At 42.7% G+C, this 11,762-nt stretch overlaps 1 protein-coding gene across 1 annotated transcript; it reads right to left on the minus strand.

The window, feature by feature from the left end:
* Positions 1-602: 602 nt before the first annotated feature.
* On the minus strand, positions 603-8,355 carry LOC149285146 (tRNA endonuclease ANKZF1-like). Its single transcript, XM_089495703.1, has 15 exons — positions 8,350-8,355; positions 6,845-7,073; positions 5,637-5,728; positions 5,340-5,442; positions 5,048-5,244; positions 4,640-4,755; positions 4,388-4,541; positions 4,016-4,235; positions 3,111-3,266; positions 2,556-2,636; positions 1,998-2,259; positions 1,620-1,731; positions 1,360-1,527; positions 1,008-1,078; positions 603-720 (listed from the first exon to the last, which is right to left on the minus strand). Exons 1-15 carry the CDS (start codon positions 8,353-8,355, stop codon positions 603-605), a joined length of 2,085 nt encoding a protein of 694 aa, XP_089351829.1.
* Between the last annotated feature and the right edge of the window lie 3,407 nt (positions 8,356-11,762).

Genomic DNA, 11,762 nt, shown 5'->3' on the forward strand with positions numbered 1-11,762 from the left:
GCAGAATCGCCTCCAATTTTTTAATAATTATTTCAGACGGTTACACTCCTGTTCCACATCGATAAAACATTTTGTTTCACAGCCTTGGCATAGCTTTCATTTTATTCTTGGTCTGCTGAAGGTTTAATCAAATTAAAAAACTTTTTATATTTATATGGCAGTAGCCCATCCATGCCTGCTTTTGTGTCACATGACAATTAAGTATGCCCTAAAGAAAACTAAATTTTTCACGATTAAAGATTTCTGCAAAGACTTTGGACGCTCAACAGTATTAGCAATACTAGTCCTAATCGGCTTCCGCGCGGGTTCACTTAGTGTACAGAACCGTAAAGTGTGAGATTTAGGAAAGGCGACATTTTCCTAATTGGTGTCTCAGAACGTCCGACCACAGAAACCCAACGATTTAAATTCAAGCAGCGCCTGGATTCGGCTTCCCGGCCGGGTAATACAGAGAGGGTGGATGCAGGTCCAAAGAGGTCAGCACCATGGACGCTTGTCTCGTCCCATCTGTTGAGTACCTTTTGATCTTATACCCAATTCCTATTCACACACGTCTTGCTGAAACCCTTGTATGCCGCGATCTCCGGGGTTCTGTTCTCGGATCACTTGGCTGCGCTGCTCCTTCGATGCTCCTGCAAACAACGAGTGGAGCAGAAGGAAAAGTCTAGATACCCGAAGGGTACTTTTCCTAAAAGGGACTCTCCACACAGCCAACAGCATCTGTACAAAAAAAACACACAAACAGAAATTTAACATAAATCACGCAGCCCATGAAGTTTTATATACGTGGTTATTCAGGCAGCAGGGTAACACGGTTTCCAAGAGAAAAGCTTTCCTCCTGACCCCCAGCTACTTGCTATTTCTTATTGTCCTGCTTGGAGACAGGTTGGCTCCCAGGGAACCTGACTGTTAGAATTGTGTTAAGTTACATATTCTTTCGTGAGTACCGCTGAAAACCTGACTGTGGTTTTTGGGGCCCAAATGGGCTGGAGCGGTAAACTAATTACCTGCCCTGGATCTCCATCGCTTTGGTGGTGTTGAGCTGGGCAGCCAATCTGCGTTCTGCGGCCATCGCTCTCTGCGGGAAAAATAATGGTACAGAATGGAAATACTAGACACTGGTTTAATTAAAAGCATTTTTAAAGGACCTTGTGGGTTCCACTTCATGAACATCCTACATAGTAACTAAGAAAGCAATGTATGGAACTACGTAAAGCAGATCATTTGGAATCTTCCCCTATAATCGAGTTAGGTCTTGGGTGCACGATAACCGTTACTCCCACAAACCAATGTTTCTGGATCCTGCACCAATCGCGAATGGGTTTTGGACAGAACCGGCTGGGTTTGTGTTTTTCTCACCTTTTCACGGTCGCTCAGGGCTGCAAACCTCTTCTTTTCAGCTTCTTCTTCCTCTCTCCTCTTCCGCTCTTCCTTCTCCTCCTTTTCCCGCTGCTTCTTCTGTGCCCTCTGAGCTTGCTTCTTTTTGGCCCTCTGAGTCTCTGCTTCCTCCGAAATCGGTTCAGGGATCTAAGATCGGTTACACGATATAAAAAGGGTCACGAGAATCCCCCCCAAAAAATGGCTTGGAGCTATCATTGCCCAAGTCTCTCGCTGCTCACCTGGCTTTTGCTGTAGTTATATCTCTCTGGATTGTCTTCCCGATATTTGCGTAAGCGGCTCCTCGTTACTTTGTCAGCGCACAGGGAATAAGGAGTTCGTCCGGCAGAGTCCCTGGAAGGCGAGCGATAAACACGATATGCAACAGAGCCTTTAGGTACCAGAAGCATAAAAACTGCATCGCAGAAACCATGAATAATAGGAGTGTTATTCTTCATAAATAAAATGTTTGCCGTATTTAATTCAATCTTCCTTCTTCTATTAAGCAGATAAAGTAATCAGTAATGTCATCTGTTGACTTCTGCAATATTTTCTTGATTTTTCGACCCACTTGCAAACTCTTAACATGATCTAAAGTAGTTTTGAGTAGGACTCGGTACCTGAGTGCAGGATCCCAGCCGGCATCCATTAACAGACACGCCACCTCTCCGTGTCCCGCCGACGCCGCCACGTGTAGCAGGGTACGTCCCTCAATGGGCAGACGTTCATTCATCAGATTACCGAGCGCCCCGACGGCTGGCTTTGCTGCCGATGTCTGTGAAGTACTCGAGGGGAGATCTTGGAGGATCTGCTTGGCCGTCTCTGAATCCCCCGTCTTGCAGCAGGTGAACAAGGCGTTACGAGCTCGGCCCACCTCATCGCCTACAAGGCAACACAGCGCTCAGCGTCTCCGTTCTTTAAAACGCGAGTAAACTCGCTGTAGCTGAACTCATCTCCCGTGTTTTATTTGGTTAAATGGACACCCAAGCCGTGTTTACTTTATTTTGACTGTAGAAACTTTTAATTAAAAGAAAACAAACAAAACCGTTGTGTCATTTCTTTGGCCAAGATTGTTACTTTATATAATTACAACATGTCCCAGAGGGGCAAATTACTTGCTTCTATACTCCCTTTATCACGAAGGGTAAGAAGCTTAAATAAACAGGACCTTAGCTCACCTTCCAGAGCAGAGAGGTCATCACATGCCACCATTTCCTGAAGCCCCTTTTCTTGGTCCGAATGCTGCGGTTTAAGGTTTTCTAAAGCAAAACAACTGCCTTTTTTAGAAGGAAAGTCACTGCTAAAACACAATGTAGCCGCACGGTAAAATCTCACCCCCCCCCTCCCCCATAAAGTCCCTTTATATGCAGACCTGGAGGCTGCCATTGTTGTCAAGATGTGACAACATTAATTGAGTATCCAGATGGGTAATTAATACAGAGCCATTCTATCGTTTCTATGAGTCAGGGAGTCTAAGTTTGTCTAGTAGACTGGACTCAGGGAACAAATGGCTGATATGCAGCTGCCTGAAAACATATTATGGGGCAAAAGCTGAAAAAAAATGCATAATTTTTACAAATGTGTACTAATAAAAAATAGTCCCATTTAAGAGATTAAACCAGAGAGACTTCTGTTTGACATTAAAAAAAGCTGCAATTCTAGGGTATAATAACGGGATCACAGCCATAACTTTGCAGCGCATGATACGTCAGGAATATTCAGAGCAGCTTTACCCGATTCAGTTATTTCTGCATCTTTTTTCTTCTTCTTTTTCCTTTTTCGCTTGGGCTGCAGTTCATATTCTCGAAGATCCAGTGTGCTGAGCGTCAGCTCTTCTGCTATAAGATGTTCTGTTATAGGTTCCTCTTCTTCAGATAAATCCGGACTATCTGTGGGGGGGGAAATAAATTCAAGGTCAGGGGTTCCTGTAAAATAACACACTGGGGGCATCGATACATTAAATGAGAGAATAGGGTTTAATGATGGATATAAGGTGCAGAAGACGACAAGTTTGGGCAACACTAAGAGCCCCTCTCATCTTGCAGCAATGAAAATTAGAGAAAGAATGAGAACAGCCCAAAACATCCTGTTATTCTATACATTTATATAAATTACCCGTTCTTTCTTCCTTGGTCTCTGTCCGGACTGGTTTTCTTGGTTTGGTAACTTTTATTCTTGGCCCTGAGACAAGCGACACCGGAATGTCTTTTTCTAAAAGAAAAAAATATATAAATTTTTAATAGAATCACTAAAATAGACATATTAAATATATTTCCATATATTAATACAAGAAATGGTATCTTTTAGAGCCGTTCTGGGGGAAATGACTCCTGTCCCCTCATGTAACAAAATTATCAAGTGCAAAAGGAACAGGAACCTAGAAAAATAAATAACTAAATTGTGCTAAACAAGGAATGTGTTATTTCTGATTGTCTAAAATACACTTTCGGGAACACAGTACTTGCATAAATTGACTGCCAGACTGCCGAAAAGCACAGGTTTACCGACAATTATTTGCATTAGGTGAATGATGTTTATTTATTGAAACCTCGCGTATTTTGCATTTTCCTTTTAAATTAGCTGAATTGTTTAGTTTGACTGTTTTTAGGTTTTATTGCTTATTTGACCCGAGCCTCACCATAGACCTGCAGCGTGAAGAGCTGCGCATGTACTCGCTGCACCTCTCGGAAAGTGGCTCTTCGGGTCACAAAGGGCACGCTGTGCACGCGTGGATCTTTCCTGGAGATGGGGGAGTTGCGTCCGAGAAAGAGGGTCCTGTCGGAGCGGGGGGCACGAACCAATATGCAGCACGCCTCATTCACTTCCGCTGCCCAGCTCTGCAGTAGCTGCGTGATGTCCTGTGTGACAAGGAAACACGCTACATGTCACAGGGATCGCAAAGCACCGCCGTACACAGAGGAACCGTGATGAGACTGGTAGCAGCAGAGTGCTTTTTCCATGGTGAGAGGCAGATAAAGATTTAAAGAGCATTTTTCCCTGCAATCCTCACCGTGATTAGAGCCGCCTGGTTATATCTCCGAAGGGCAGCCCCGGCTGACTTGGGCATGTGGCTGCGGTTCTGGGCATCGTGTACAGCCTGCGAGGTCCCTCTCTTAGCGCGCACGGTATACCGATGGAAGGTCTTGTGTTTGAACACCTCTTTTCTGCAGTTGCAGGTGAGAGGAGGGTGAAAAGAGAACATTAATAACAGGGTTTGTGAACAGCAAACCTTTGCTCTTACGTGATCACTTATTATTCTTACCCTTTGTATACGGCCCCGGCAAAGTGTCCTCCCCCAGCCATGAGTATCACCACAAGCGGTTGTTCCTGCATGGACTTCACACAGCTTAAAAGCTGCTCCGGCTCGAGATCCGAGTCCTGCAACAGTTTATCAGATTGACAGTGATCCAGAAGAACGTATACTCCTTAATGATGGGGTGTCTACTAAAAAATAATACTTGTTGCCTAAGAGGATAAAATGACACAGATAGGACCTCACCCATATGAGAGGATGGCGGTACTGCTCTACAGATCCCCAGACAAGGATGCTGTAGTTAGGAATACAATACATGAGATTTACATTGCTGTGCACTGAGCCCGAAATGTAAAAGGCAAGCCATCCTTGAGTGCGCCACAGGCCAGAGGTATTTGTAAGGTTACTGCTGCTTACCTTGGATTGCCCTAACACACAGTGGTACACAGAGAGGAGCTGTTTGTGACCGTTCCTGAAAAAGCATCTCTGAGAACGCCTAGAGGGTCCAGGAATGGGGTCTGGATCTGCATCTGGCCCTGGGGACACATCCAACCCACCACCATTGTCATCATCAGAGCTCTCTGAATCTGAGCCAGAGATACTGGAAACATCTCCTGGAAAAAAAAAGAAAAAGCTCTCTTTAATCTAGATCTAGTCCTTAAGGTGTTTCTTGTGGAAGAAAAGTCACAGGCTGAGACACACCACTTACCAGCACGTGTCTTCTCCTGGAAATCCTCAGCACTCAGCGGGACTGCACCTTTAATCCTACGTTTCAGGTTAAATCTATGCCAGTCCAGAGTGTAGTGCTCTTTCTGAAACATGTTAAAGTCAGAAAATGTTAGACTACAGGGAGAAAGGTAGGGAGACCTTAAGCAGTTTGAGTCAAGAAATGTATATAATTGTGGTGCACATAACTGTTTTTAAGATTCTTAGGGAGGTTGGATTAACCCTCAAACTACCAAGACTCTGTGTTCCTACTAAAATATCTGCTGTACACAAAGCTTACCTGCTCCTCTCTGCTGGCAAATGCACACTGGCACGCAGAACAACTCAAACGGTCTGAAATCTCCAGAACTTTAGTTTCCCCGAGTTTGATTTCTAGGGAGGAAAAGGAAGAGTTCAGCATCAATGATGAAGACTTTGTATAGAATTTTACACAGTAGAATCGTAAGCATCTACCTAGAGACTAATTACAAACGTTGCCGACCTTACATCAGCTGAATTGCATTAAAACCCTCTGATCCTGGATTTACGAGGTGGTATATTAAATTCACATTACAAGGATTCCCATCAAAGTTACTCCATACACCATAAAGCGGGTAACACACTATTTATGAACCAAAGGAAAGTATTACTTATTATATACTTGTAGCCAAGGACTATATCATAATACTGTCCCTAACTGTGTGTTCATTATATTATCAGGCAGCACCTGAAGGTTTGAGGTCATCCTGGATCTCCATCCTTCCATTACTGCTATACAGTGAAAGCCCTGAGAGCACCGGACTTTCTAAACCCAGATCAAACAGCGAGAAGGTCTGCACTGAAGGGGCCCTGCGAATACACAAATCATTTATTACAAATTAAACACATTAAACAGAGACATTTAGAAAGCCAGCGAGTCCCGCAATATCACCCGGATTTTATATTTCATCCACTGGATACATTCACTCCCGTGTTCTCGGAACCGACAAAAAGAGGGCTCAGTTCACAACAGCTTACAATCTAGACACAATTATCAGGAATGATTACTATTGTATTTATATTTTATCAGATCATGATAGTGTGAAAATAGTTGCTTTATATTTGGCAAGAAAAACAACCTCAAATAAATTACATGTTTTTTAAAATATGGCATTTATGCTAATTTAACAGACACTGTACTTCAGTCTAACCTACAGCTGAACCGAATAACTTGTTTTTTTTCCCATGTGTCCCTATAACATCTAGTTTGCTTATGACAGAAGCAGTAACACGTATACAATATTATTTATAAATAACCTTATATCCTCTAATATATGATGGCATATAAATATTAACAATTATTAAATTATGGGTAATTATACTACTAAACAGACTTCACAAGTTTTCAATCTCACCCTTCCATGTCTCCCACATGGACCACATCAGCCGCTTCGCTTCCGCATATGACATCACTTCCGGTCTCTGACAGCCTTGCAAAGCTTTCTGCGTTATAGCTTTACCAAAACAAACCTCGGAACCACGCCCCGAACGCTGCAGTTGGCTCGCGAGCGGCCTTCTTTGCTGGGATTGGTGGCTTTAGAGACCACTTACTAGAAGCTCGCTCTTGATTGGACCGGATTTGTGTCACTGGGTTTGAGCGAAGGGCCCGGTTACCTTGACAGTGGTAGAGGAGCGGCCGACGGGAGGCTGACAGGTACTGGCGCCCTGTCACAGACTGACTGACGGCACCGCCAGGACACTGAGGACAGGTGAGGCCTTAAATAACAGAAGGTCACCCACACCCAGATACTATATATATATATACACATACATACATTATATTTATATACATACATACAATACACATACATACATTATATATATATACTATACACATATACATTTTATATATATATATATATATATATATATATATATATATACACACACATGCATACTATACACATACATGCATTATAAATACATGCTATACACATACATACCTACATACATTCTATTTATGTACATACATACATACATACTATACACATATATACATTATACAGATATCTTATCGTGTAGGATATGTATACTTTGCTACTGTTTTGTGTTTGAATCTTTAATTCTCGTGTATTTTGTGGATCTGCAGGTGTCAGCGGTGGGATCAGACAGAGAGACAGAGAGAGAAGACCCCATAGAAGCACAGGCAATGCTATTACCATGGTGAGGCGTCTGAGGCCTGGAATTCAAACCCAGGCATCTGGGTTATATATATATATCTCAATATTAATGGAGGTTGCACTTATGTACATAACAGATAAGGGAAACGGATATAGCCATATTAGCCAAAAAAAAAATGGAGTTGAAGTTGGTGCGTTTTATCGGACAAGGAGAGAAAAAAATATAACGTTATGTAAGCTTTTTGGGACCACAGAGGTCTCTTCTTCAGATAAAAAGCTATCAGCTTCAGCTAAAGGCTTCGCTCAAAGAATACATTTTTCCAAATTCCGTTTTGCTGAGTAACACGGAGTTACTGAGATTTAATGTCTTAGAGCAGCAGGAGTTGGTTTCGCTTTCATTTTTGCGGAACCTTCCGCTGTTTGAAAAGATGAAAATGAAACTCTCTGAGGTGGGTAATATTGTCTTTTACATCCTATCGTCATCGTGGTTTGTATGTTCACGCCGGTCTGCCGGTGACTCTGTTACATGCCGGTTGCCAACAGAGAGCAACCACCCAAATCTCTATATGTGAAGGAGTCTGTCCCACCGGCCCTTGAAACAAATACACTTTAAAGCCCCGCAGACATTGTTCTAATAGCTTATTCAATGTTAAAACCCACCCCAGATCGGATTATAATGTTCAGATAATGCCCTAGAGCCCAATTTAAAGACGGCTATAACCAGGGGTCACACTTTAGGGGGCCAGAATGACCCCTGCGACCTCCCCTTTAAAAGCTGCTATCTGCGGGTAACACGTCCAGGTGGCAGCATGGAGAGCGTAGCGTTAGTCCGATGAACTGATTCAGATCTCCTACCTGCATGCTGTCTGATCCAGGATCCAGCATGCAGGAAGTGACGTCACATCCATTTCCTGCATGCTGGATCAGTCTGCATGAAGGGAGAAAAAGACATATAGGCTGTTTGGGGACAAAGATGCCATGCTGTTATCCATCGACAGAGGAGTCTGATTCCTCCCACAAGGGCAGCCCAGAAACGAAATGCCAGGCAAATGCGGCATTCATGGGGGACACACCGCCTTCTGTGTCATAGCAGTGACTGACAGGGACCCCGGACCCGCTCCCGATTACATGATAGGGTCTTATATTTAAAATTGCATTACACGAATGACACTAAGTAGTAGCATATACCTTAAACAATTCAGGTACAGCAAAGTAACAAAGTAACCATTCTTTTTGTTTCTTTCAAATTTTTTTTTTGTGCAGGTGGATGAGGAATTGGCTCTGACTTTGTACTCGGCGCTTTTTGGAAAAACCCAATCGATGTAGTGGACATGGTGCAAAGAAAGCAGGACGCTGAGCCGGGAATTAATTCACAAAAAAACGACATCTGGTGCTCTTTCATTTTGTAAGATGTAAAAATCAGCCAGTGGGGTGGGGAGGTAGTAAAAAAAAAGTGAAATATCTTCGTGAATTTAATGAACAGAGGAAAAGAAAAAGGGTTTGCATTTTAGGAGCACTTCCTTACCAGGGAATATATTTACCGTTGGTTGCTATATCTTACAGTGGCTTTAATAATGAAGAGAAAAGGCTAAATAAAGAGAAAAATTATAAGAATCTTGTGCTTTGATTCAAATTCTCTGGTATCAAACATTCTAAACCAGAGGGACAAAATCAGGCACACACCTATACCAAACAAACTTTTTTGCTATTTGCTTAGTACCATATCTGCCCCAGCCCATGGTTAATATTTATAAATAATACCCCTATATCTCTAGCTACAGGTCGTGATAAGTTAAGGAAGAGATGTAAAGATGTGCAAAATGAAGGGTTCGGGGTCGCACACGTTCTTTGGGAGCATTATACCCCCCCCCCCAGGATACTCATTTAGCCTTAAGACCAGAAGATCAGGTTGCCCTCATAGGTAGTCGGTTAACTTTTGCCCCCAAAAATCCTACCCAGATATAACTTTCAATGTTTGCAGCCGTTACCAGCAGGGTACAGTTGGCACTCCTTTAGACTTTAGACCCCATCTTTAAAAACGAGTCCAGACATGGACCTCCTTGCTCGCTTGTGCCTTAGAGGCATATCGTCTGTATCCTGCTGATAAGGTTCTTGAAAGCTTAAAAAACACACATGCCTGGGGTTGTTAAGTTCCCGGGACAGAGAGCCTAATGATTTCATTTTACTTCTAGGTCTTCTTTCTAGGAAAAAACAGACTAAGTGGGCATTTTTTCTCCGTAATAGTAAACCGGTACAATTATCATTTTAGGATTAAGAAGGAATGTTGGTCCTTATGAAGGCAATTTGCTTTAATGTGGCTTTTTTTATTCTTTTTAGCAGATGAAAGGGTTTTTTTCTTTCTTTCTATAAAAGTTACTGTGTAGTGAGATATTTGTGTGAAACCTGTAAATTGTGCAGGTGGCAGGAGCGGGTTGTCTGTGTTTGGTTGAGCTGCTCTTATACCAGTTTGTATGCATTTAGAAAGCATGCATCGTGCAGGGCAGCAATGTCTTCTTTTGCTCAATGAAAAGCCTGAGAGATTATGCTTTTAATACAGCCCAACAGGATAAATGTCCCATATGTGTCCCGTATTAGATGAAGGGACGTGTGAATAAAGCCCCTTATGTAACATGTAATGAGCCAATTAAGTAAAATGAATGCATGAATATATTGTTGGAAGCAAATGTAGATAAAAGGGTTATTGTATTTATTTTACTCACTTCTTTATGACACCACCATGCGGCACCACATGCAAATTATTCATTCACCATTGGCATAGCTCATTTGCATATGGTGCGTGATGCAAATGCTATAAGGTGGCGGTGTACCAGCAAATGTATATACAGCGTATAGATCTTTTTTATTACCGTACAGTGACGGAGTAAAGTGCCTTTTTAGTTTGTATCACTGAAACCTGGTAAGCGTCACAGCCTAGTTTATCTCTGACGCTTGAAGCCTGAATTAGGACAGCCCTAAGGCACCACACCTGCTTTCACGCAAACACAAAGGTTGACTTTAGGCTACAAATAGGTGCGTTCATTTTCTTGGACACCACGTGTGAGCCAGAATGGCAGAGCTGTATCTGATCATTCATTCGCTTCTTACCCATTTTTTAACGGATAGGGTGAGTACCTCTAAGAAAAGGGCAGCTCGGTCCTCTGGCTTTGAGGCAGGGATAGCTTAGAAGTCCTGAGGTTCGTTTGGAGCCCCCTGACCATGGTCCAGGGCAGAAGACGTGTCACATTAAGGCACTTTATATTATATATGTATCGCTAGCCCCAGCCTGTGGGGTGTACACCCCTTGTTTTCACACCAGCATAAAGGGCCAGGACGTTATTACGGAGCACTTTTTTGTATGTAGTTTTTGTAGGATTGCACCATTTTTACACAATGCGTGTGTTTCTGTGTGATTCTTATGATTTTGATCAGGAAACTATATGAGTTCAGAGCACCAGAATTGAGTAGCGGATTCTTTGCAACGCTGACAATGCCACGGGGAGCCGGGTCCCCTAAAAGGTTTCTGGGTTTTTCTGGTGAGGGAAGAGCTGGTCGGCTCCCTTCCCTCCATCGACAGTTTCGGTTTCGATTTCCAGAAGATCCGGCCCTCCTGCAGGCCTTCTGGCCGAGGACGGAAGAAAGGGGCTGCACTCCATGAAGAAAAGGGGACTGGGTGGCCATCGTGGCCTTTTTTTCCCAGCAGAGAACCTGAACCTCTTTCATATGTTTGTCCAGCTTTATGTTTCTGTTTATCCCATTCATGTGTTTCTTTCCTCGCATGGTTATTTCTCCCCAGTATAATCCCTGTCAAATGGGTTAAGAACGGAGACAATGTTACTAACATGACTTTTTATGTAGAATAATAATGAGAATTTAATGGCCTTTTTGCTTTTATAGCTACAGTTTATTTTCCAGCATCTTCCATTTGATTTTGTAAAACGCTGTTAGAGAGCAACTTGTACGGTATATTTATATATAATATTTATTTTATTATTTATTTTAATATGTATTTTAATTCATGGAGACGGCAGATCGCACGGTGATATCGCATGAGGATACATATTACATAAAACATGATGGCAAATGTAGGCAGAGCAAGTTCCAGGACTTGCCGCAAGAGATCTAGAATATCCGCCTGTCGTCCACACTTTAAATTGCTAGGTTGGTTTCAGAAAACGAGTGGACTGTGCGTGTGTTAACCATTCGTTTCTTTTCTCCCCAGTACCTGCTCCCTCTGAAGGCTGAGGGTTGGATGTGAAGCTGCAGAGGAG

Source organism: Sceloporus occidentalis, unplaced genomic scaffold (genome assembly GCF_023333645.1).
Source record: "Sceloporus occidentalis isolate IW3139 unplaced genomic scaffold, rSceOcc1.0.p SCAF_83, whole genome shotgun sequence".
Classification (NCBI taxonomy): Eukaryota; Metazoa; Chordata; class Lepidosauria; order Squamata; family Phrynosomatidae; genus Sceloporus; species Sceloporus occidentalis.